The sequence below is a fragment of the Silurus meridionalis genome, chromosome 13 (genome assembly GCF_014805685.1).
Source record: "Silurus meridionalis isolate SWU-2019-XX chromosome 13, ASM1480568v1, whole genome shotgun sequence".
Taxonomy (NCBI): domain Eukaryota; kingdom Metazoa; phylum Chordata; class Actinopteri; order Siluriformes; family Siluridae; genus Silurus; species Silurus meridionalis.
The window spans coordinates 882,400-908,672 of NC_060896.1; the positions used below are offsets into that span (position 1 = coordinate 882,400).

The 26,273-nt window shown below is 43.2% G+C and overlaps 1 protein-coding gene across 2 annotated transcripts; it reads right to left on the bottom strand.

The window, feature by feature from the left end:
• LOC124395354 (KH homology domain-containing protein 4-like) lies at positions 1–26,066 on the bottom strand. Of its 2 annotated transcripts, none has more exons than XM_046863783.1 (14): positions 25,866–26,066; positions 25,094–25,343; positions 24,359–24,478; positions 23,536–23,615; positions 23,337–23,389; positions 23,015–23,217; positions 21,926–22,134; positions 21,769–21,829; positions 20,754–20,811; positions 20,443–20,618; positions 20,220–20,333; positions 751–803; positions 407–487; positions 1–270 (listed from the first exon to the last, which is right to left on the bottom strand). In XM_046863783.1, coding segments are annotated over exons 1-14 (1,476 nt in total). In that variant the 5' UTR covers positions 25,883–26,066; the 3' UTR covers positions 1–269. The 2 variants fall into 2 exon arrangements, with proteins under 2 accessions (XP_046719739.1, XP_046719738.1); XM_046863782.1 differs by having other exon boundaries at positions 20,443–20,621; positions 25,866–26,065.
• Positions 26,067–26,273: the final 207 nt, after the last annotated feature.

Genomic DNA, 26,273 nt, shown 5'->3' on the forward strand with positions numbered 1-26,273 from the left:
TTTCAAAGTTTTGATTTTATTCCATAGGAACAGGTTTAAACATTTACCAAACTAGAGAAAGTTCAGCTGAGGGAAGCGGTCAGGGCACGTTCTCTCCTGCTGGAGGGGAAAGGGCTGGGGTAGGAGGTGGGGTTCGTGTGTGTGTGTGTTAAGAATTGCTCTTTTGCCCACTGTGAGTTTTCTCCTCTTCCTCATCAGAAGAATCTCCACCGTATGGGACGAGACCCAAAGAGTCTGAAGAGATCTTCACCTTCTTCACCTCCTCTTCATCTGAGACACAAAACAAGTTGTGTATTAAATCTGGAACCAAATGAGCTGTGATTTCCCCCATTATACCAGACCTTCCATGAGATCTCATTTTTAGAGCCAGCGATGTGTGCGTGTGTGTGTGTGTGTGTGTGTGTACCAGTGTGTGAGAGCAGGTTCTTGTCTCGGTCTCTTGAGTGGTGCTGGAAGCGACACCACAGGTGGAGGAGGCATCAGGATCCTGTACAGAACACAGTGTATTGTATATATTAGGGGTTCTTACTGAAACGTTGAATACAATCCTTTTTACGTGTGGAACAGAGACACAGTCAGTCAGTGTTCCCTCAGAGACACATTAAAGGGCAGAATGAAAATCCTCACAATTCCACATCAATTAATAAATGACCTTAAAGTCTGCTGAAATTAGATCTTTAAAAAATTCAATATTAAATCACACACACACACACACACACACACACACAGGGTGTAAAAGAGAGCACTTACCCATCTGATTTGCCATCATCATCATGTTCTTCCACTGGATCTGGTTTAGGTTCCTGTATTTACAAATATGGACACACGCACGCACACACACAACACACACTACAGAAAAAGAATGTTTATTCACTCTGTACTACATGACAGTTTAGAGAGGTTTAGAGGTGGTAGATGTTTAGAGATGGTAGAGGATTAGATGTTTAGAGATGGTAGAGGTTTAGAGGTGGTAGAGATGGTAGAGGTTTAGAGATGGTGAGGTTTAGAGGTTTAGAGGTGGTAGAGGTTTAGAGGTGGTAGAGGTGGTAGAGGTTTAGAGATGGTAGAGGTTTAGAGATGGTAGAGGTTTAGAGGTAGAGGTTTAGAGGTGGTAGGGGTTTAGAGATGGTTGAGGTTTAGAGGTGGTTGAGGTTTAGAGGTGGTTGAGGTTTAGAGGTGGTTGAGGTTTAGAGGTGGTAGGGGTTTAGAGGTGGTAGGGGTTTAGAGATGGTAGAGGTTTAGAGGTGGTAGAGGTTTAGAGGTGGTAGAGGTTTAGAGGTGGTAGAGGTTTAGAGGTGGTAGAGGTTTAGAGGTGGTAGAGGTTTAGATGTTTAGAGATGGTAGAGGTTTAGAGATGGTAGAGGTTTAGAGATGTTAGAGGTTTAGAGGTGGTAGAGGTTTAGAGGTGGTAGAGGTTTAGAGATGTTAGAGGTTTAGAGTGGTAGAGGTTTAGAGGTTTAGAGATGGTAGAGGTTTAGAGATGGTAGAGGTTTAGAGATGGTAGAGGTTTAGAGGTGGTAGAGGTTTAGAGGTGGTAGAGGTTTAGAGATGTTAGAGGTTTAGAGGTGGTAGAGGTTTAGAGGTGGTGAGGTTTAGAGGTGGTAGAGGTTTAGAGGTTTAGAGATGGTAGAGGTTTAGAGGTGGTAGGGGTTTAGAGGTGGTAGAGGTTTAGAGGTGGTAGAGGTTTAGAGATGGTAGAGGTTTAGAGATGGTAGAGGTTTAGAGATGGTAGAGGTTTAGAGGTTTAGAGGTGGTAGAGGTTTAGAGATGGTAGAGGTTTAGAGGTTTAGAGATGGTAGAGGTTTAGAGATGGTAGAGGTTTAGAGTGGTAGAGGTTTAGAGGTTTAGAGATGGTAGAGGTTTAGAGATGGTAGAGGTTTAGAGATGGTGAGGTTTAGAGAGGTGGTAGAGGTTTAGATGTTTAGAGGTTTAGATGTTTAGAGATGGTAGAGGTTTAGAGGTGGTAGAGATGGTAGAGATGGTAGAGGTTTAGACATGGTAGAGGTTTAGAGGTGGTAGAGGTTTAGAGGTGGTAGAGGTTTAGAGGTGGTAGAGGTTTAGAGGTGGTAGATGTTTAGAGGTGGTAGATGTTTAGAGATGGTAGAGGTTTAGAGATGGTAGATGGTAGAGGTAGAGGTTTAGAGGTGGTAGATGTTTAGAGGTGGTAGATGTTTAGAGATGGTAGAGGTTTAGAGATGGTAGATGTTTAGAGATGGTAGATGTTTAGAGATGGTAGATGGTAGAGGTTTAGAGATGGTAGAGGTTTAGAGATGGTAGAGGTGGTAGAGGTTTAGAGGTGGTAGAGGTTTAGAGGTGGTAGAGGTTTAGGTGGTAGAGGTGGTGGGGTTTAGAGGTGGTAGAGGTTTAGAGGTGGTAGGTTTAGAGGTGGTAGAGGTTTAGAGGTGGTAGAGGTTTAGAGGTGGTAGAGGTTTAGAGGTGGTAGAGGTTTAGATGTTTAGAGGTGGTAGATGTTTAGAGATGGTAGATGGTAGAGGTTTAGAGATGGTAGAGGTAGATGTTTAGAGGTTTAGAGATGGTAGATGTTTAGATGTTTAGAGATGGTAGAGGTTTAGAGATGGTAGATGTTTAGAGATGGTAGAGGTTTAGAGGTTTAGAGATGGTAGATGTTTAGAGATGGTGGGGTTTAGAGGTTTAGAGATGGTAGAGGTTTAGAGATGGTAGAGGTTTAGAGGTTTAGAGGTGGTAGAGGTTTAGAGGTGGTAGAGGTTTAGAGGTGGTAGAGGTTTAGAGGTGGTAGAGGTTTAGAGGTGGTAGAGGTGGTAGATGTTTAGAGATGGTAGAGGTTTAGATGTTTAGAGATGGTAGAGGTTTAGAGATGGTAGAGGTTTAGAGATGGTAGATGGTAGAGGTTTAGAGGTGGTGGTGGTAGAGGTTTAGAGGTGGTAGAGGTTTAGAGATGGTGAGGTTTAGAGATGGTAGAGGTTTAGAGATGGTAGAGGTTTAGAGATGGTAGAGGTGGTAGAGGTTTAGAGGTGGTAGAGGTTTAGAGGTGGTAGAGGTTTAGAGATGGTAGAGATGGTAGATGTTTAGAGATGGTAGAGGTTTAGAGGTTTAGAGATGGTAGAGGTTTAGAGGTGGTAGATGGTAGAGGTTTAGAGGTGGTAGAGGTTTAGAGATGGTAGATGTTTAGATGTTTAGAGATGGTGAGGTTTAGATGTTTAGAGATGGTAGAGGTTTAGAGGTGGTAGAGGTTTAGAGGTGGTAGAGGTTTAGAGGTTTAGAGGTGGTGGTGGTAGAGGTTTAGAGGTTTAGAGATGGTAGATGTTTAGAGGTGGTAGAGGTTTAGAGGTGGTAGATGTTTAGAGGTGGTAGATGTTTAGATGTTTAGAGATGGTAGAGGTTTAGAGTTTAGAGGTGGTGAGGTTTAGAGATGGTAGAGGTTTAGAGATGGTAGAGGTGGTAGAGGTTTAGAGATGGTAGAGGTTTAGAGGTGGTAGATGTTTAGAGATGGTAGAGGTTTAGAGATGGTAGATGGTAGAGGTTTAGAGGTTTAGAGATGGTAGAGGTTTAGAGGTGGTAGATGTTTAGAGGTTTAGAGATGGTAGAGGTTTAGAGGTAGAGGTTTAGAGGATGGTAGAGGTTTAGAGATGGTAGAGGTTTAGAGGTGGTAGAGGTGGTAGAGGTTTAGAGATGGTAGAGGTTTAGAGGTTTAGAGATGGTAGATGTTTAGAGGTGGTAGAGGTTTAGATGGTAGAGGTTTAGATGTTTAGAGGTGGTAGATGTTTAGAGATGGTAGATGGTAGAGGTTTAGAGATGGTAGAGGTTTAGAGATGGTAGATGTTTAGATGTTTAGAGATGGTAGAGGTTTAGAGATGGTAGATGTTTAGAGATGGTAGAGGTGGTGAGGTTTAGAGATGGTAGAGGTTTAGAGGTTTAGAGATGGTAGATGTTTAGAGATGGTAGAGGTTTAGAGGTTTAGAGATGGTAGAGGTTTAGAGATGGTAGAGGTTTAGAGGTTTAGAGATGGTAGATGTTTAGATGGTAGATGTTTAGAGGTGGTAGGGGTTTAGAGGTGGTAGAGGTTTAGAGGTGGTAGAGGTGGTGGGGTTTAGAGATGGTGAGGTTTAGAGATGGTAGAGGTTTAGAGATGGTAGAGGTTTAGATGTTTAGAGAGGTAGAGGTTTAGAGATGGTAGAGGTTTAGAGTTTAGAGATGGTAGATGGTAGAGGTTTAGAGATGGTAGAGGTTTAGAGATGGTAGAGGTTTAGATGTTTAGAGATGGTGGAGGTTTAGAGGTTTAGAGGTTTAGAGGTGCAGAGGTTTAGAGATGGTAGAGATGGCAGATGTTTAGAGGTGGTAGAGGTTTAGAGATGGTAGATGTTTAGAGGTTTAGAGATGGTAGAGGTTTAGATGTTTAGAGATGGTGAGAGGTTTAGAGATGGTAGAGGTTTAGAGATGGTGAGGTTTAGAGGTGGTAGAGGTGGTAGAGATGGTAGAGGTGGTAGAGGTTTAGAGAGGTAGAGGTTTAGAGACGGCAGAGGTTTAGAGGTTTAGAGGCAGAGGTTTAGAGGTGGTAGAGGTAGATGTTTAGAGACGGTAGAGGTTTAGATGTTTAGAGATGGTAGAGGTTTAGAGATGTTTAGAGAGGTAGAGGTTTAGATGGTAGAGGCTCAGAGGTGGCAGAGGTGGCAGAGGTTTAGAGGTGGCAGAGGTGGTAGAGAGGTTTAGAGGCAGAGGTTTAGAGGTGCAGAGGTTTAGAGACGGCAGAGGTTTAGATGTTTAGAGATGGTAGAGGTCTAGAGATGGTAGATGTTTAGAGTGGTAGAGGTTTAGAGATGGTAGAGGTTTAGAGGTTTAGAGGTGGTAGAGGTTTAGAGGTTTAGAGATGGTAGATGTTTAGAGATGGTGAGGTTTAGAGATGGTAGAGGTTTAGAGATGGTGGGGTTTAGAGGTTTAGAGATGGTAGAGGTAGAGGTTTAGAGTTTAGAGATGGTAGAGGTTTAGGATGGTAGAGGTTTAGAGATGGTAGAGGTTTAGAGATGGTAGAGGTTTAGAGATGGTAGAGGTTTAGAGATGGTAGAGGTTTAGAGATGGTGAGAGGTTTAGAGATGGTAGATGTTTAGAGGTGGTAGATGGTAGAGGTTTAGAGATGGTAGAGGTTTAGAGATGGTAGAGGTTTAGAGGTTTAGAGATGGTGGAGGTTTAGAGGTGGTAGAGGTTTAGAGGTAGAGGTTTAGAGGTTTAGAGATGGTAGAGGTTTAGAGGTAGAGGTTTAGAGGTGGTAGAGGTTTAGAGGTTTAGAGATGGTAGATGTTTAGAGGTGGTAGATGGTAGAGGTTTAGAGGTGGTAGAGGTTTAGAGATGGTAGAGGTTTAGAGGTTTAGAGATGGTAGAGGTTTAGAGATGGTAGAGGTTTAGATGTTTAGAGATGGTGAGGTTTAGAGGTTTAGAGATGGTGGGGTTTAGAGGTGGTAGAGGTTTAGAGATGGTAGAGGTTTAGAGGTGGTAGAGGTTTAGAGAGGTTTAGAGATGGTAGAGGTTTAGAGATGGTAGAGGTTTAGAGGTGGTAGAGGTTTAGAGGTGGTAGAGGTTTAGAGATGGTAGAGGTTTAGAGGTTTAGAGATGGTGGAGGTTTAGAGGTGGTAGAGGTTTAGAGATGGTAGAGGTTTAGAGATGGTAGAGGTTTAGAGGTTTAGAGATGGTGAGGTTTAGAGGTGGTAGAGGTTTAGAGGTGGTGAGGTTTAGAGATGGTAGAGGTGGTAGATGTTTAGATGTTTAGAGATGGTAGAGGTTTAGATGTTTAGAGATGGTAGAGGTTTAGAGATGGTGGGGTTTAGAGATGGTAGAGGTTTAGAGATGGTAGATGTTTAGAGGTGGTAGAGGTTTAGAGGTGGTAGAGATGGTAGAGGTGGTAGAGGTTTAGAGGTTTAGATGTTTAGAGATGGTAGAGGTTTAGAGGTGGTAGGGGTTTAGAGATGGTAGAGGTTTAGAGATGGTAGATGGTAGAGGTTTAGAGATGGTAGAGGTTTAGAGGTGGTAGAGGTTTAGAGATGGTAGATGGTAGAGGTTTAGAGATGGTAGAGGTTTAGAGGTTTAGAGATGGTAGAGGTTTAGAGGTGGTAGAGGTTTAGAGGTGGTAGAGGTTTAGAGATGGTAGATGTTTAGATGTTTAGAGATGGTAGAGGTTTAGATGTTTAGAGATGGTAGAGGTTTAGAGGTGGTAGAGGTTTAGAGGTTTAGAGATGGTGAGGTTTAGAGATGGTAGAGGTTTAGAGTTTAGAGATGGTAGATGTTTAGAGGTGGTAGAGGTTTAGAGGTGGTAGAGGTTTAGATGTTTAGAGGTGGTAGATGTTTAGAGATGGTAGATGTTTAGAGATGGTAGAGGTTTAGAGATGGTAGAGGTTTAGATGTTTAGAGATGGTAGAGGTTTAGAGATGGTAGAGGTTTAGAGATGGTAGAGGTTTAGAGGTTTAGAGATGGTAGAGGTTTAGAGATGGTAGGGGTTTAGAGATGGTAGAGGTTTAGAGATGGTAGAGGTTTAGAGAGGTGGTAGAGGTTTAGAGATGGTAGAGGTTTAGAGGTGGTAGAGGTTTAGAGATGGTAGATGTTTAGAGATGGTAGATGGTGAGGTTTAGAGATGGTAGAGGTTTAGAGATGGTAGAGGTTTAGAGGTTTAGAGATGGTAGAGGTTTAGATGGTAGAGGTTTAGAGGTGGTAGAGGTTTAGAGGTGGTAGAGGTTTAGAGGTGGTAGAGGTTTAGAGATGGTAGATGTTTAGATGTTTAGAGATGGTAGAGGTTTAGATGTTTAGAGATGGCAGAGGTTTAGAGGTGGTAGAGGTTTAGGTGGTAGAGGTGGTAGAGGTTTAGAGATGGTGGAGGTTTAGAGGTAGAGGTTTAGAGGTAGAGGTTTAGAGGATGGTAGAGGTTTAGAGGTAGAGGTTTAGATGTTTAGAGGTGGTAGAGGTTTAGGATGGTAGAGGTGGTAGAGGTTTAGAGATGGTAGAGGTTTAGAGATGGTAGAGGTTTAGATGTTTAGAGATGGTAGAGGTTTAGAGATGGTAGAGGTTTAGAGATGGTAGGGGTTTAGAGGTTTAGAGATGGTAGATGTTTAGAGATGGTAGAGGTTTAGATGGTAGAGGTTTAGAGAGGTGGTAGAGTTTAGAGGTGGTAGAGGTTTAGAGATGGCAGATGTTTAGAGATGGTGAGGTTTAGATGGTAGATGGTAGAGGTTTAGAGGTGGTGAGGTTTAGAGGTGGTAGAGGTTTAGGTGGTAGAGGTGGCAGAGGTGGCAGAGGTTTAGAGGTTTAGAGATGGTGAGGTTTAGATGGTAGAGGTTTAGAGGTTTAGATGGTAGATGTTTAGAGATGGTAGATGTTTAGAGGTGGTGGGGTTTAGAGGTTTAGAGATGGTAGAGGTTTAGAGATGGTAGAGATGGTAGAGGTTTAGATGGTAGAGGTGGTAGAGGTTTAGAGATGCAGAGGTTTAGAGATGGTAGAGGTTTAGAGGTTTAGAGGTTTAGAGATGGTAGAGGTTTAGAGATGGTAGAGGTTTAGAGGTGGTAGAGATGGTAGAGGTTTAGAGGATGGTAGAGGTTTAGAGATGGTGAGGTTTAGAGATGGTAGAGATGGTAGAGGTTTAGATGTTTAGAGATGGTAGAGGTTTAGAGGTGGTAGAGGTTTAGAGGTAGAGGTTTAGAGATGGTAGATGTTTAGAGATGGTAGATGGTAGAGGTTTAGAGATGGTAGAGGTTTAGAGGTTTAGAGATGGTAGATGTTTAGAGATGATAGAGGTTTAGAGGTTTAGATGGTAGAGGTTTAGAGATGGTAGAGGTTTAGAGGTTTAGAGATGGTAGATGTTTAGAGATGGTAGATGTTTAGAGGTGGTAGAGGTTTAGAGGTGGTAGAGGTTTAGAGGTGGTAGAGGTGGTAGAGGTTTAGAGATGGTGAGGTTTAGAGATGGTAGAGGTTTAGAGATGGTGAGGTTTAGAGGTTTAGAGATGGTGGGGTTTAGAGATGGTGGGGTTTAGAGATGGTAGAGGTTTAGAGATGGTAGAGGTTTAGATGTTTAGAGATGGTAGAGGTTTAGATGTTTAGAGATGGTAGAGGTTTAGAGGTGGTAGAGGTTTAGAGATGGTAGAGGTTTAGAGATGGTAGATGGTAGAGGTTTAGAGATGGTAGATGTTTAGAGATGGTAGAGGTTTAGAGGTTTAGAGATGGTAGAGGTTTAGAGGTGGTAGAGGTTTAGAGGTGGTAGAGGTTTAGAGATGGTAGAGGTTTAGAGATGGTAGATGTTTAGATGTTTAGAGATGGTAGAGGTTTAGATGTTTAGAGATGGTAGAGGTTTAGAGATGGTAGAGAGGTTTAGAGATGGTAGAGGTTTAGAGATGGTAGAGGTTTAGAGGTTTAGAGATGGTAGATGTTTAGAGGTTTAGAGGATGGTAGAGGTTTAGAGATGGTAGAGGTTTAGAGGTTTAGAGGTGGCAGAGGTTTAGAGATGGTAGAGGTTTAGAGATGGTGAGGTTTAGAGGTTTAGAGATGGTAGAGGTTTAGAGGTTTAGAGATGGTAGAGGTGGTAGAGTTTAGAGATGGTAGAGGTTTAGAGATGGTAGAGGTTTAGAGGTTTAGAGATGGTAGATGTTTAGAGGTTTAGAGGATGGTAGAGGTTTAGAGATGGTAGAGGTTTAGAGGTTTAGAGGTGGCAGAGGTTTAGAGATGGTAGAGGTTTAGAGATGGTGAGGTTTAGAGGTTTAGAGATGGTAGAGGTTTAGAGGTTTAGAGATGGCAGAGGTAGAGGTTTAGAGGTGGCAGAGGTTTAGAGATGGTAGAGGTTTAGATGTTTAGAGATGGCAGAGGTTTAGATGTTTAAGCGGTGGTAGAGGTTTAGAGGTGGTAGAGGTGGTAGAGGTGGTAGAGAGGTTTAGAGGTGGTAGAGGTTTAGATGTTTAGAGATGGTAGAGGTTTAGATGTTTAGAGATGGTAGAGGTTTAGATGTTTAGAGATGGTAGAGGTTTAGAGGTGGTAGAGGTTTAGAGGTGGTGAGGTTTAGAGATGGTAGAGATGGTAGAGATGGTAGGGGTTTAGAGGTGGTAGAGGTTTAGAGGTGGTAGAGGTGGTGGGGTTTAGAGATGGTAGAGGTGGTAGAGGTTTAGAGGTGGTAGAAGTTTAGAGGTTTAGAGATGGTGAGGTTTAGAGATGGTGGGGTTTAGAGATGGTAGAGGTTTAGAGATGGTGAGGTTTAGATGTTTAGAGATGGTAGAGGTTTAGATGTTTAGAGATGGTAGAGGTTTAGATGTTTAGAGGTTTAGAGGTGGTAGAGGTGGTAGAGGTGGTAGAGGTGGTGGGGTTTAGAGATGGTGGAGGTTTAGAGGTGGTAGAGGTTTAGAGAGGTGGTAGAGGTTTAGAGGTTTAGAGATGGTAGAGGTTTAGAGATGGTAGAGGTTTAGAGTGGTAGAGGTTTAGAGATGGTAGGGTTTAGAGGTTTAGAGATGGTGGAGGTTTAGAGATGGTAGAGGTTTAGAGATGGTAGAGGTTTAGAGATGGTAGAGTTTAGAGATGGTAGAGGTTTAGAGATGGCAGATGTTTAGAGGTTTAGAGATGGTGGAGGTTTAGAGGATGGTAGAGGTTTAGAGGTGGTAGAGGTTTAGAGATGGTAGAGGTTTAGAGGTTTAGAGATGGTAGAGGTTTAGAGATGGTAGAGGTTTAGAGTGGTAGAGGTTTAGAGATGGTAGGGGTTTAGAGGTTTAGAGATGGTGGAGGTTTAGAGATGGTAGAGGTTTAGAGATGGTAGAGGTTTAGATGGTAGAGTTTAGAGATGGTAGAGGTTTAGAGGTGGCAGAGGTGGCAGAGGTTTAGAGATGGTGGAGGTTTAGAGGATGGTAGAGGTTTAGAGGTGGTAGAGGTTTAGAGATGGTAGATGTTTAGAGGTTTAGAGATGGTAGAGGTTTAGAGATGGTAGAGGTTTAGAGGTTTAGAGATGGTAGAGGTTTAGAGGCTCAGAGATGGTAGAGGTTTAGAGGTGGTGAGGTTTAGAGGTTTAGAGGTGGTAGAGGTTTAGAGGTGGTAGAGGTTTAGAGGTGGTAGAGGTTTAGAGGTGGTAGAGGTTTAGAGGTTTAGAGATGGTAGATGTTTAGAGATGGTAGAGGTTTAGAGATGGTAGAGGTTTAGATGTTTAGAGATGGTAGAGGTTTAGAGGTTTAGAGATGGTAGATGTTTAGAGAGGTTTAGAGATGGTAGAGGTTTAGAGATGGTGAGAGGTTTAGAGATGGTAGAGGTTTAGAGGTGGTAGAGGTTTAGAGAGGTGGTAGAGGTTTAGAGATGGTAGAGGTTTAGAGGTTTAGAGATGGTAGAGGTTTAGAGGTGGTAGAGGTTTAGAGATGGTGAGGTTTAGAGGTGGTAGAGGTTTAGAGAGGTGGTAGAGGTTTAGAGGTGGTAGAGGTTTAGAGGTGGTGGAGGTGGTAGAGGTTTAGAGATGGTAGAGGTTTAGAGATGGTAGAGGTTTAGATGTTTAGAGGTGGTAGATGTTTAGAGGTGGTAGGGGTTTAGAGATGGTAGAGGTTTAGATGTTTAGAGGTGGTAGAGGTTTAGAGGTGGTAGAGGTTTAGAGGTGGTAGAGGTTTAGATGTTTAGAGATGGTGAGGTTTAGAGATGATGAGGTTTAGAGATGATAGAGGTTTAGAGATGGTAGAGGTTTAGAGATGGTAGATGTTTAGATGTTTAGAGATGGTAGAGGTTTAGAGGTTTAGAGGTGGTAGAGGTTTAGAGATGGTAGAGGTTTAGAGGTTTAGAGATGGTAGAGGTTTAGAGGTTTAGAGATGGTAGAGGTGGTAGAGGTGGTAGAGGTTTAGATGTTTAGAGATGGTAGAGGTTTAGATGTTTAGAGATGGTGGGGTTTAGATGTTTAGAGATGGTAGAGGTTTAGAGTGGTAGAGGTTTAGAGGTGGTAGAGGTGGTAGAGGTGGTAGAGGTGGTAGAGATGGTGGGGTTTAGATGTTTAGAGATGGTGAGGTTTAGATGTTTAGAGATGGTAGAGGTTTAGATGTTTAGAGATGGTAGAGGTTTAGAGGTGGTGAGGTTTAGAGGTAGAGGTGGTAGAGGTGGTAGAGGTGGTAGAGGTGGTAGAGATGGTAGAGGTGGTAGAGGTGGTAGAGGTGGTAGAGGTGGTAGAGGTGGTGGGGTTTAGAGGTGGTGGGGTTTAGAGATGGTAGAGGTTTAGAGGTTTAGAGAGGTTTAGAGGTTTAGAGATGGTAGATGTTTAGAGATGGTAGAGGTTTAGAGATGGTAGAGGTTTAGAGATGGTAGAGGTTTAGATGTTTAGAGTTGGTAGAGGTTTAGAGGTTTAGAGATGGTGAGGTTTAGAGATGGTAGAGGTTTAGAGGTTTAGAGATGGTAGAGGTTTAGAGATGGTGAGGTTTAGAGGTGGTAGAGGTTTAGAGGTGGTAGAGGTTTAGAGATGATAGAGGTTTAGAGGATGGTAGAGGTTAAGAGATGGTAGATGTTTAGAGATGGTAGAGGTTTAGAGATGGTAGAGGTTTAGATGTTTAGAGATGGTAGAGGTTTAGAGGTTTAGAGATGGTAGATGTTTAGAGGTGGTAGAGGTTTAGAGATGGTAGAGGTTTAGAGATGGTAGAGGTTTAGAGATGGTGAGGTTTAGATGTTTAGAGTTGGTAGAGGTTTAGATGGTAGAGGTTTAGAGATGGTAGAGGTTTAGAGGTGGTAGAGGTTTAGAGATGGTAGAGGTTTAGAGATGGTAGAGGTTTAGAGATGGTAGAGGTTTAGAGATGGTAGAGGTTTAGAGATGGTAGATGGTAGAGGTTTGAGATGGTAGAGGTTTAGAGGTGGTAGAGGTTTAGAGATGGTAGAGGTTTAGAGATGGTAGATGGTAGAGGTTTAGAGATGGTAGAGGTTTAGAGGTTTAGAGATGGTAGAGGTTTAGAGGTGGTGAGGTTTAGAGATGGTAGAGGTTTAGAGGTGGTAGAGGTTTAGAGATGGTAGGGGTTTAGAGATGGTAGAGGTTTAGAGGTGGTAGAGGTTTAGAGGTGGTAGAGGTGGTAGAGGTTTAGAGATGGTAGAGGTTTAGAGATGGTAGAAATTTAGATGTTTAGAGGTGGTAGAGGTTTAGGTTTAGAGATGGTAGAGGTTTAGAGATGATGAGGTTTAGAGGTGGTAGAGGTTTAGATGGTAGAGGTTTAGATGTTTAGAGATGGTAGATGTTTAGAGATGGTAGAGGTTTAGAGATGGTAGAGGTTTAGAGGTTTAGAGATGGTAGAGGTTTAGAGGTTTAGAGATGGTAGATGTTTAGATGTTTAGATGGTAGATGTTTAGAGATGGTAGAGGTTTAGAGATGGTGAGGTTTAGAGATGGTAGGTTTAGAGATGGTAGAGGTTTGAGATGGTAGAGGTTTAGAGATGGTGAGGTTTAGAGATGGTGAGGTTTAGAGGTTTAGAGAGGTAGAGGTTTAGAGGTGGTGAGGTTTAGAGGTGGTAGAGGTTTAGGATGGTAGAGGTTTAGAGATGTTTAGAGATGGTAGAGGTTTAGAGATGGTGAGGTTTAGAGATGGTAGAGGTTTAGAGATGGTGGGGTTTAGAGGTTTAGAGATGGTAGAGGTTTAGAGATGGTAGAGGTTTAGAGATGGTAGAGGTTTAGAGATGGTAGAGGTTTAGAGATGGTAGAGGTTTAGATGTTTAGAGATGGTAGAGGTTTAGAGATGGTAGAGGTTTAGAGATGGTAGAGGTTTAGAGATGGTAGAGGTTTAGAGATGGTAGAGGTTTAGAGGTTTAGAGATGGTAGAGGTTTAGAGATGGTGAGGTTTAGAGATGGTAGAGGTTTAGATGTTTAGAGATGGTAGAGGTTTAGAGTTTAGAGGTTTAGAGATGGTAGAGGTTTAGAGGTTTAGAGATGGTAGAGGTTTAGATGGTAGAGGTTTAGAGATGGTAGATGTTTAGAGATGGTGAGGTTTAGAGATGGTAGAGGTTTAGATGTTTAGAGATGGTAGAGGTTTAGAGGTCTAGAGATGGTAGAGGTTTAGAGATGGTAGAGGTTTAGATGGTAGAGGTTTAGAGATGGTAGAGGTTAAGAGATGGTAGATGTTTAGAGGTTTAGAGATGGTAGAGGTTTAGAGGTGGTAGGGGTTTAGAGATGGTAGAGGTTTAGAGAGGTGGTAGAGGTTTAGAGATGGTAGAGGTTTAGAGGTTTAGAGATGGTAGAGGTTTAGAGATGGTAGAGGTTTAGAGATGGTAGAGGTTTAGAGATGGTGAGGTTTAGAGATGGTGGAGGTTTAGAGATGGTAGATGGTAGAGGTTTAGAGATGGTAGAGGTTTAGAGGTTTAGAGATGGTAGAGGTTTAGAGGTGGTAGAGGTTTAGAGATGGTGAGGTTTAGAGGTGGTAGAGGTTTAGAGGTTTAGAGATGGTAGAGGTTTAGAGGTGGTAGAGGTTTAGAGGTGGTAGAGGTGGTAGAGGTTTAGAGATGGTAGAGGTTTAGAGATGGTAGAAATTTAGATGTTTAGGGTGGTAGATGTTTAGAGGTGGTAGAGGTTTAGAGATGGTAGAGGTTTAGATGTTTAGAGGTGGTAGAGGTTTAGAGATGATGAGGTTTAGAGGTGGTAGAGGTTTAGAGGTGGTAGAGGTTTAGATGTTTAGAGATGGTAGATGTTTAGAGATGGTAGAGGTTTAGAGATGGTAGAGGTTTAGAGGTTTAGAGATGGTAGAGGTTTAGAGGTTTAGAGATGGTAGATGTTTAGATGTTTAGAGATGGTAGATGTTTAGAGATGGTAGAGGTTTAGAGATGGTGAGGTTTAGAGATGGTAGGGGTTTAGAGATGGTAGAGGTTTAGAGATGGTGGGGTTTAGAGATGGTAGAGGTTTAGAGGTAGAGGTTTAGAGGTGGTAGAGGTTTAGAGGTGGTAGAGGTTTAGAGGTGGTAGGGGTTTAGAGGTGGTAGAGGTTTAGATGTTTAGAGATGGTAGAGGTTTAGAGATGGTAGATGGTAGAGGTTTAGAGGTGGTAGAGGTTTAGGTTTAGAGATGGTGGGGTTTAGAGGTGGTAGAGGTTTAGAGAGGTTTAGAGATGGTAGAGGTTTAGAGATGGTAGAGGTTTAGAGATGGTGGTAGAGGTTTAGAGATGGTAGAGGTTTAGAGATGGTAGAGGTTTAGATGTTTAGAGATGGTAGAGGTTTAGAGATGGTAGAGGTTTAGAGATGGTAGAGGTTTAGAGATGGTAGAGGTTTAGAGATGGTAGAGGTTTAGAGGTTTAGAGATGGTAGAGGTTTAGAGATGGTAGAGGTTTAGAGATGGTGAGGTTTAGATGTTTAGAGATGGTAGAGGTTTAGAGGTCTAGAGATGGTGAGGTCTAGAGATGGTAGAGGTTTAGATGGTAGAGGTTTAGAGATGGTAGAGGTTTAGAGATGGTGGGGTTTAGAGATGGTAGAGGTTTAGATGTTTAGAGATGGTGGGGTTTAGAGGTCTAGAGATGGTGAGGTCTAGAGATGGTAGAGGTTTAGATGGTAGAGGTTTAGAGATGGTAGAGGTTAAGAGATGGTAGAGGTTTAGAGGTTTAGAGATGGTAGAGGTTTAGAGATGGTAGGTTTAGAGATGGTAGAGGTTTAGAGATGGTAGAGGTTTAGAGATGGTAGAGGTTTAGAGGTTTAGAGATGGTAGAGGTTTAGAGATGGTAGAGGTTTAGAGATGGTGAGGTTTAGAGATGGTGAGGTTTAGAGATGGTAGATGTTTAGATGTTTAGAGATGGTAGATGTTTAGAGATGGTAGATGTTTAGAGATGGTAGAGGTTTAGAGATGGTAGAGGTTTAGAGATGGTAGAGGTTTAGAGATGGTAGAGGTTTAGAGATGGTAGAGGTTTAGAGATGGTAGAGGTTTAGAGATGGTAGAGGTTTAGAGATGGTAGAGGTTTAGAGATGGTAGAGGTTTAGAGATGGTAGATGGTTTAGAGATGGTAGAGGTTTAGAGATGGTAGAGGTTTAGAGGTTTAGAGATGGTAGATGTTTAGATGTTTAGAGATGGTAGATGGTAGAGGTTTAGAGATGGTAGAGGTTTAGAGATGGTAGAGGTTTAGAGATGGTAGAGGTTTAGAGATGGTAGAGGTTTAGAGATGGTAGAGGTTTAGAGAGGTTTAGAGATGGTGAGGTTTAGAGATGGTAGAGGTTTAGAGATGGTAGATGTTTAGATGTTTAGAGATGGTAGATGTTTAGATGTTTAGAGATGGTAGAGGTGGCAGATGTTTAGAGATGGTAGAGGTTTAGAGATGGTGAGGTTTAGAGATGGTAGAGGTTTAGAGATGGTAGAGGTTTAGAGATGGTAGAGGTTTAGAGATGGTAGAGGTTTAGAGGTTTAGAGATGGTAGAGGTTTAGAGATGGTAGAGGTTTAGAGATGGTAGAGGTTTAGATGTTTAGAGATGGTAGAGGTTTAGAGGTCTAGAGATGGTAGAGGTCTAGAGGTCTAGAGATGGTAGAGGTCTAGAGATGGTAGAGGTTTAGAGATGGTAGAGGTTTAGATGTTAGAGGTTTAGAGATGGTAGAGGTTAAGAGATGGTAGAGGTTTGAGGTTTAGAGATGGTAGAGGTTTAGAGGTGGTAGATGTTTAGAGATGGTGAGGTTTAGAGATGGTAGAGGTTTAGAGATGGTAGAGGTTTAGAGATGGTAGAGGTTTAGAGATGGTAGAGGTTTAGAGGTTTAGAGATGGTGGGGTTTAGAGATGGTAGATGTTTAGATGTTTAGAGATGGTGAGGTTTAGAGTTTAGAGATGGTGGTAGAGGTTTAGTGGTTTAGAGATGGTGAGGTTTAGAGATGGTAGATGTTTAGAGATGGTGGGGTTTAGAGATGGTAGAGGTTTGGGGTTTAGAGATGGTAGAGGTTTAGAGATGGTAGATGTTTAGATGTTTAGAGATGGTAGATGTTTAGAGGTGGTAGAGGTTTAGAGGTGGTAGAGGTTTAGAGATGGTGAGGTTTAGATGTTTAGAGATGGTAGAGGTTTAGAGGTGGTGAGGTTTAGAGGTGGTAGAGGTTTAGAGGTGGTGAGGTTTAGAGGTGGTGGGGTTTAGAGATGGTAGATGTTTAGAGATGGTGGTAGATGTTTAGAGATGGTAGATGTTTAGAGATGGCAGATGTTTAGAGATGGTAGATGTTTAGAGGTAGAGGTTTAGAGATGGTAGAGGTTTAGAGGTTTAGAGATGGTAGATGTTTAGAGATGGTAGAGGTTTAGAGATGGTAGAGGTTTAGAGATGGTAGAGGTTTAGATGTTTAGAGATGGTAGAGGTTTAGAGGTAGAGGTGGTAGATGTTTAGAGATGGTGGGGTTTAGATGTTTAGAGATGGTAGAGGTTTAGAGATGGTAGAGGTTTAGAGATGGCAGAGGTTTAGAGGTGGTAGAGGTTTAGAGATGGTAGAGGTTTAGAGATGGTAGAGGTTTAGAGATGGTAGAGGTTTAGATGTTTAGAGATGGTAGAGGTTTAGATGTTTAGAGATGGTAGAGGTTTAGAGATGGTGAGGTTTAGAGATGGTAGAGGTTTAGATGTTTAGAGATGGTAGAGGTTTAGAGATGGTAGATGTTTAGATGTTTAGAGATGGTAGAGGTTTAGATGTTTAGAGATGGTAGAGGTTTAGAGATGGTAGAGGTTTAGATGTTTAGAGGTGGCAGAGGTTTAGAGATGGTAGAGGTTTAGAGATGGTAGAGGTTTAGATGTTTAGAGGTGGTGAGGTTTAGAGATGGTAGAGGTTTAGAGGTGGCAGAGGTTTAGATGTTTAGAGATGGTAGATGTTTAGAGGTGGTAGAGGTTTAGAGGTGGTGAGGTTTAGAGATGGTTAGAGGTTTAGAGATGGCAGAGGTTTAGAGGCAGAGGTTTAGAGATGGTGGGGTTTAGAGATGGTGAGGTTTAGAGATGGTAGAGGTTTAGAGGTGGTAGAGTTTAGAGATGGTAGAGATGGTAGAGATGGTAGAGTTTAGAGATGGTAGATGTTTAGATGTTTAGAGATGGTAGAGGTTTAGATGTTTAGAGATGGTAGAGGTTTAGAGATGGTAGAGGTTTAGATGTTTAGAGGTGGTAGAGGTTTAGAGATGGCAGAGGTTTAGAGATGGTAGAGGTTTAGAGGTTTAGAGAGGTAGAGGTTTAGAGATGGTAGAGGTTTAGAGGTGGTAGAGGTTTAGATGTTTAGAGATGGTAGATGTTTAGAGGTGGTAGAGGTTTAGAGGTGGTGGGGTTTAGAGATGGTAGAGGTTTAGAGATGGTGGGGTTTAGAGGTTTAGAGATGGTGGGGTTTAGAGATGGTGGAGGTTTAGAGATGGTGAGGTTTAGAGGTGGTAGATGTTTAGAGATGGTAGATGTTTAGAGATGGCAGATGTTTAGAGATGGTAGATGTTTAGATGTTTAGAGATGGTAGAGGTTTAGATGTTTAGAGATGGTAGAGGTTTAGAGATGGTGAGGTTTAGATGTTTAGAGGTGGTAGAGGTTTAGAGATGGTAGGGGTTTAGAGATGGTAGAGGTTTAGATGTTTAGAGGTGGTAGAGGTTTAGAGATGGTAGAGGTTTAGAGATGGTAGAGGTTTAGAGGTTTAGAGGATGGTAGAGGTTTAGAGATGGTAGAGGTTTAGAGGTTTAGAGGATGGTAGAGGTTTAGAGATGGTGAGGTTTAGAGGTAGAGGTTTAGAGGTTTAGAGATGGTGAGGTTTAGAGATGGTAGAGGTTTAGAGGTTTAGAGGTGGTAGAGGTTTAGAGGTTTAGAGATGGTAGAGGTTTAGAGATGGTAGAGGTTTAGAGATGGTAGAGGTTTAGAGATGGTAGAGGTTTAGAGATGGTAGGGGTTTAGAGGTTTAGAGATGGTAGAGGTTTAGAGGTGGGGTTTAGAGAGGTGAGGTTTAGAGGTTTAGAGATGGTAGATGTTTAGAGATGGTGAGGTTTAGAGATGGTAGATGTTTAGAGATGGTGGAGGTTTAGAGATGGCAGAGGTTTAGAGATGGTAGAGGTTTAGAGGTTTAGAGAGGTAGAGGTTTAGAGGTTTAGAGGTGGTAGAGGTTTAGAGATGGTAGAGGTTTAGAGATGGTAGAGGTTTAGAGATGGTAGAGGTTTAGAGGTGGTAGGGGTTTAGAGGTGGTAGGGGTTTAGAGGTGGTAGGGGTTTAGAGATGGTTAGAGGTTTAGAGATGGTTAGAGGTTTAGAGATGGTTAGAGGTTTAGAGATGGTAGAGGTTTAGAGATGGCAGAGGTTTAGAGATGGTAGAGGTTTAGAGATGGTAGAGGTTTAGAGATGGTAGAGGTTTAGAGATGGTAGAGGTTTAGAGGTTTAGAGATGGCAGAGGTTTAGAGATGGTAGATGTGTAGATGTTTAGATGTTTAGAGATGGCAGAGGTTTAGAGATGGTAGAGGTTTAGAGATGGTAGAGTTTAGAGATGGTAGAGGTTTAGAGGTTTAGAGAGGTAGAGGTTTAGAGAGGTGGTAGAGTTTAGAGGTGGCAGAGGTTTAGAGGTGGTAGAGGTTTAGAGTGGTAGAGGTTTAGAGATGGTAGATGTGTAGATGTTTAGAGATGGTAGAGGTTTAGAGGTGGTAGAGGTTTAGAGGTTTAGAGATGGTAGCGGTTTAGAGATGGTAGCGGTTTAGAGGTTTAGAGATGGTAGAGGTTTAGAGGTTTAGAGATGGTAGAGGTTTAGAGGTTTAGAGATGGTAGAGGTTTAGAGAGGTGAGGTTTAGAGGTTTAGAGATGGTAGAGGTTTAGATGTTTAGAGATGGTAGAGGTTTAGATGTTTAGAGATGGTAGAGGTTTAGAGAGGCAGAGGTTTAGAGAGGTAGAGGTTTAGAGGTTTAGAGGTGGTAGAGGTTTAGAGGTTTAGAGATGGTAGAGGTTTAGATGTTTAGAGATGGTAGAGGTTTAGATGTTTAGAGATGGTAGAGGTTTAGAGATGGTAGAGGTTTAGAGATGGTAGGGGTTTAGAGAGGTAGAGGTTTAGAGGTTTAGAGATGGTAGAGGTTTAGAGATGGTAGAGGTTTAGAGATGGTAGAGGTTTAGAGATGGTAGAGGTTTAGAGATGGTAGAGGTTTAGAGATGGTAGAGGTTTAGAGATGGTAGAGGTTTAGAGATGGTAGAGGTTTAGAGATGGTAGAGGTTTAGAGGTGGTAGAGGTTTAGAGGTGGTAGATGTTTAGAGATGGTAGAGGTTTAGAGAGGTAGAGGTTTAGAGAGGCAGAGGTTTAGAGGTTTAGAGATGGTAGGGGTTTAGAGAGGGTAGCGGTTTAGAGATGGTAGAGGTTTAGAGATGGTAGAGGTTTAGAGATGGTAGATGTGTAGATGTTTAGAGGTGGTAGAGGTTTAGAGATGGTAGAGGTTTAGAGATCGTAGAGGTTTAGAGGTTTAGAGATGGTAGAGGTTTAGAGAGGTGAGGTTTAGAGGTTTAGAGATGGTAGATGTTTAGAGATGGTGAGGTTTAGAGATGGTAGAGGTTTAGAGAGGTAGAGGTTTAGAGAGGTAGAGGTTTAGAGATGGTGGGGTTTAGAGATGGTAGAGGTTTAGAGGTGGTAGAGGTTTAGAGGTTTAGAGATGGTAGAGGTTTAGATGTTTAGAGATGGTAGAGGTTTAGATGTTTAGAGAGGTAGAGGTTTAGAGGTAGAGGTTTAGAGAGGCAGAGGTTTAGAGGTTTAGAGATGGCAGAGGTTTAGAGATGGTAGAGGTTTAGAGGTTTAGAGATGGTAGAGGTTTAGAATTGGTAGAGGTTTAGAGGTGGTAGAGGTTTAGAGGTGGTAGAGGTTTAGATGTTTAGAGATGGTAGAGGTTTAGAGATGGTAGAGGTTTAGAGATGGTAGAGGTTTAGAGATGGTAGAGGTTTAGAGATGGTAGAGGTTTAGAGGTGGTAGAGGTTTAGAGATGGTAGAGGTTTAGAGATGGTAGAGGTTTAGAGATGGTAGAGGTTTAGAGGTTTAGAGGTGGTAGAGGTTTAGAATTGGTAGAGGTTTAGAGATGGTAGAGGTTTAGAGATGGTAGAGGTTTAGAGGTGGTAGAGGTTTAGAGGTGGTAGAGGTTTAGAGGTTTAGAGGTGGTAGAGGTTTAGAGGTGGTAGAGGTTTAGAGGTGGTAGAGGTTTAGAGATGGTAGAGGTTTAGAGGTGGTAGAGATTTTAGAGGTGGTAGAGGTTTAGAGGTGGTAGAGGTTTAGAGGTGGTAGAGGTTTAGAGGTGGTAGAGGTTTAGATGTTTAGAGATGGTAGAGGTTTAGAGATGGTAGATGTAATCTGACTGCACACGGCTGGTATTTTGGACAGGATGAAGAACACACCTCTGCTACCTCCTTTTCTCCTTCCTCCTCTTCACTCTCCTCTATGAAGCGTCTCTTTGGGCTGGAAATGCTGGCTGAGTCGTTTACGGTGGAGTCTGACGTCTTGTTTTCATCCTGACACACACACACACACACACACACACACACACACACGTTATTAACAGTGTGCTGGAGAGTAAGCGGTGATTGAGGTGGACCTTCTGCAGGGCTGTACAGCACTAACCTGCAGGATGAAGGAGGTGGACTGGCGAGGACACATGGGATACTGCACCATCTGTGCTCCGTCTGCTCCGTCTCCTCGACCCCAGTAACCCCCAGTGGAAGGGTATGATGGGTAAGTGCTGGGGTAACCGTACCATGCCTGGCTGCTGGAGGACGAGTATCCGTGAGACGGGTATGCTGCTGCAAAACACACACACACTTTAAAACTTACACAAAAGCACATTCAAACAAGTTACAACAAGACGTGAGTTTACAGTTCAAACATGAAGGAACATTCCGGTAAATAGAAATATAAAACTGTAGCAGTATTACCTTGTGTGGAACCTGTAGCTGTGTACACCGATACCATACGCGCATGTTCAGCTCGCACCTAACACACACACACACACACACACACACACACACACACACACACACACACACACACACACACACACACACACACACACACACACACACACACACACACACACACACACACACACCCCATCATGCAGTAATCAGGGGCTGGTCAAACACTTCATTCTCAAACTGTATTTTATTCACTGCAACACTGCCACCTGGTGGGGAAAACCCCGTGTAAAATCAGCCTAGGACAGGAATCTGCTCAGGTGTTTCCAAAATCATTTTTTGATTTATGTTCTACATCTCAGAGTCTTTACCCTCACCGTGCTCAACGTCATCTCTAAATAACTTTAATCTCAGACTGGAAATGAAAATCCACAGCAGTGTTTAAAGTGCAGATTAAAGCATCACATCTCTCCTTGGTGCATTAACCCATGTGTAAATTCATCTAAATGCCACTTCAGATGCAGCTTCTGTTTCCTCTGTAATGAAATGTACTGATTATTTGCTTGGTAACAGCTGAAATGTTATTATTCTAATTGATTGATTAAATGTAAGAATTAGATGATGGAAGATGATGTGCACTTTTTTAAACAAACGTTTGGCTTAACGTAATAAATAAATAAAAAGTAAAAGGCCTTAAAAAGATACAAATCTATTTAAAGGTCGTGGAAGAGATGAGTGTGTGTGACTGCCGTGAACTGACCACCACAGAATATTAATATCAAATATTGTAGGAGGTAGCTGTCCATGGTCCTTAAGGTAGTACCCACAATAACTCGGTCTAATTATCTTTACTGCTGCACCTAATCACGCTGTTCCACACACAACACAAGGAGCTTAAAGATCTGAAATGTGAACATTACAGAGGAGTAAATTCCTTCAGATTAATCATGTAAACTTGTTCTACAGGGAAGAACTAAACACCAAATCTACACTGAACCTCACTTGGGTGAATCAATCAATTAAAGATGTCACTCACTGTTTCCAGGAGGCTCTCGCAGAGTTTCTTGGCGGATTCCAGGCCAGCAGAGTTCGGGTGGCTATGAGAAGGACGAAGCAACATCTGATACGGTCACATTACTAATCATCATGTAAAAGACGGCCCTGTTAGCCTGATGAAGGTACGGTGAACACACCTGATGTACAGGTACAGGGGTTCGAATGACTCTCTCCGTGAGGCCTGCTCGATGTACCCCGAGCCCTTCCCCCGCAGGAAGACGCGCGCCCCCGTCTCGGTCTGGATGTGCTGCAGGTAGGAGCCGCTCGGTCCCTCCACCTTCTCGTTCACGTTGAAGTCCGGCAGGCATTGCTCCAATCCTACAAATAGCTTAGTGTGCACAAAACTCTGCAACCAGCACCAGAGGTACAGTGATTACACACTACACCCGTACTCTACTCGAGCTCTACACACACACTGCACTAGCCTCGCCCACTCCCGTAGCTAAACCACACCCCCTGTACGGCTCCAGCTTTGCAGACCTAAACGTTACCTTTAAACCCCCACACGGAGGCGCTAAAGCTCCAACTCCTTCTGTTTTCATAAAAGTGAAAAATGAAAATCAAATTGCTGCTTTTCAAGTTCAGATTTATTTTCAGAAGCATGTTAAACACATTAGCAGTGCTCGTGGACGCAGATCTCCCCGTGATCTCCCCCCGGTGTAACGTCAGAAGAGCTTTATTGGGAGGGTATTTGTGGTCAGGAGTCGTATTGATTACGTGGTTAAAGTTCACCTCGGTGTACAGAGACGTCAGCCACAGCAAAACAAACTACTGTCTTCAAACAGGCAGCACCGGGCCATGTTCTCTTGTCCTGATCAGTGTGTGTGTGTGTGTGTGTGTGTGTGTGTGTGTGTGTGTGTGTGTGTGTGTGTGTGTGTGTGTGAGCAGGAGCAGTGCAGGCCATGATCTCTGAAGATCGACCAGGTTCTCCCTGCTGATGTTGATTTAGGAGGTGGGTATCAGCAAAAGCCAAATGATCTCCAATGGCCTCACCTTCATTGACCTCCAAACACACGCATGCAGTGTTGCGATCCCGCTCGACACACCCTCACACACTCCCCCCAGTGCTCTAAAGCATCACGTGCTGCTCGTTAGATCTCTACACGGTTCCGCGAGACCGTTTCCGGCTAATCTGCCTCAACCGGGGGGAGGTGTGTGGGGGCGCGTCGTAGACGGAACCGGAACACGACCCCATTTAGCCCTAGGGTTAAGAAGGTGGTACCTACCCCGGCATGTGGAGGAGGGGGTCTGTGTGCGGGCGTTATGGGAGCGTTCAGGGGGCGTGGCGTAGGGAGGTGTGGCTGTGTGGGTACGGACGGTCGGGGGGGTTGGGGGTAAACAGGAACCGGGGGCATTACGGCCGGCTGCTGCCCCCCCGACGCTCGCAGCACGTCCTCGGAGATGATCTCTTTGATCCGCATCACAGCTTCTGAAAAAAAAGAAAGAAAGAGAAGAGTCTGGTGTTTGACTGGAAATGAGCACTAGAAATAAAGTGAGATGAAACAGTAGGTCAGGTGCAGCAGGGAGACGTGGAAGATGTGGACGTACTGTTGACTTCGTCCTGACTGCGTCCCTGAAGATGTAAATACAGAGGACGCTCTCTACAGGAGACACAGAGAGAGGGGACGTGTTAGAGAGTGGAAGGACATGAAATCAGACAGTCTGGATATTTCACACACACACACACACACACACACACACACACACACACACACACACACACACACACACACACACACACACACACCCTCCTTTGTAGGTGTGTTTGTCAGCGTCGCTCAGGTACAGGCCCTTAGTGGAGACCAGGGCGCCGCTGTACAGGTGAATCTGATGGGAGAGAAATCAGGAGACTATTATTAGTTTATATTCTTCATCTCAATACAGATCCATTCATCACCACAACACATCACACTGTGGACAGAAAGAGCTAGAAACTACCAGGTGGTGGTAAAAATCTTCTCCACAAGAAAGAACTTTATCTGCATTTCCACACCATCACCTTCAAGAGTCCCCTTACACAGTAATACAGCTCCCAGTCTTCTGCTGGAACGTGTCCTGAACGTCTTCTTTCCAAAGCGTGTTGAGCATCTTTTGAGATTCACGCCAGATCTTCATCTTGGGGAGAGGGTGAAGTCCACAAGAGTCAAATCTGGTGAGTAGCGTGGATGTGGAATGTTCTCCGATAACCTTCATGCACGATTTGATGGACGGTTTTTCGGGGTTTGAGCTCGAAGGTCTTCCTGATCTCTTGTCTTCCAGCAAGTTCTTCCACTCCTGAAGCACACGTGCAACTTGAAACACCTCGAACGACTCGCCACAGCGTACATCACACGCCTCTGGCAGATTTGCCCAGTTTAACAGAGAATTTCACGTTTGTTCTAACTCACTGTCCGTGATGACGTCATGGTAACACACGTGGGTCAGAACAGCACCAGTTACACCATCAGTATCCAAACTTTCTGATACAACCTCATTTAGATCCTCCAGACACACAATGATACATTACTGTCCTATAGGGACGTCCTCACAAATCAAAAACTATAGCTGGATAGACACACACACACACACACCTCCTCCTGTGTTTTGCTTTTGGTGAGCAGATTTCTGCAGTTCACAGGTACATCATTGATATCCACTTCTGTGACCACGATCTCCTCACTGCTAACGGGTGCAGGAGCACTGGGGGGAGCCTACACACACACACACACACACACACACACAATCCAAAACCTTGTATGATAAATCATTTGTGACTCGCTTCATTCTCTCTCTACTCATTTAATATGAACAGATGAAACCGTGGAGAACTGAGGAAACACCAGACCACATGTGTAGGGTTCAGTCTGAGAAATCAATGGAGCAGGTTGTGTGTGTGTGTGTGTGTGTGTGTGTGTGTGTGTGTGTGTGTGTGTGTGTTTTTATTTGTGATTAAAAATCTTTCACTCATTTCAAGATAAACAGGAAGTAAACAATCATCTCCTTATAAATCATAAAACTGTTTCTTTTGTGTGTGAAGTTCTGCATTACTTTAAACTATTTTTTAACAAAAGTGCATTAAATACATTATTTCTCCCTCTCACACACACACACACACACACACACTTTCTCCTGCTGCAGCCTGTCGTACTTCCTGTATGTTGAATGACAGATGTTTTGTCCAATAAGAAGCAAGTATTTTATTCAAACTCAATCTACCTTTACCAGTTTCTTCGAATTGTCATGTTTTCTGTTTTGCCTCTCAGGCACCATAGTGAGTGTGCATGTGTGTGTGCATGTGTGTGTGTGTGTGAGAGAGAGATCAGTACCTTACTAGGTAAAGGCTGCAGGGGTTTGAGTTTTCCTTTAGCCATTAACATGGCGTTCAGCTTGGCAGCCATTGCGGTGGCCATCTCCACTCCACCCTGTGGTGGGGCAGAAGGAGCTGGAGAACCTGCCCCGTGTGAAACACCTGGACTCGGGGTCACTGCTGCAGGGGTGTTCACAGACACATTTCCCACAATCCCCTGCAGGAGATCTGCTTTGGGTTTGGGCTGATCCCAGCGACTGTTCAGGCACCTGGAGGGGAAAACAAGGGGATGTGAGAGAGGTGTGTGTGTGTGTGTGTGTGTACAACCTGAGTGTTAATGCGCGAGCTGGTGTGTGTGTGTGGGGCTAGCAGGCCTCAGTGGTGGTCTCAGCAGCACTTGGCCTGTTCATCCCCACAGATCTTTACTATAGGAGGTTAGTATCAGCGATCCTCTGGAGCTCAGAGAGGCCGCTTTCAGACCCTCCATTACATCTGTAACTTAGCAACGGCTATTATACTATATTTAAAAAAAACATGCTAACAGCACATACAGATTGTGTCCGCTAGCATTCTTAATTTTACTCTAATAATAATAATAATAATAATAATAATAATAGAGACACATGAACTCGGTCAGAAATAATAAACTTTATTCAGAGTTTAACACTATTCCGGTAAAACCTGCTAGCTATGTAGCATAAGACCGAAATGCTAAGCTAACAGAACTAGCTTGAAAAACAACAGCTGTGAACACTAACTTATTACATAATAAACCATCAGAGTATACTTACGGAGTCCCCGATGCCATTTTATATGTGTATGTGGCGTTTATTACAAATATATAAACTTTTTATTGTGGTTTGTTTAGGTTAAAACTTGAAACTCCGAAAATCGTCTTTACACCAAACCGCTTCCTCTTCAGAGCTAACCACTGCCTGGAGGCCTGCTTCACTGCGCATGCGCAACTCTCACTCGCTGCTCATAACGTCATCTGCGTGCGCCAGTCCTCCTTTTCTACAGTGCTTTAAGGTAGCGCATGCGCAGAGAGGAGTAACGCTCTAGTTGACGGTTCGTTTAGCGGAAGACGAAGTCGTAAGAGAACTGAACACGTGGCGTTGTGCTAATCATCTTTATGAACAATAAGATCTCATCGTCCTTATATCATAAAACACTCCACATGCTGCTCTACCAGTACAGAA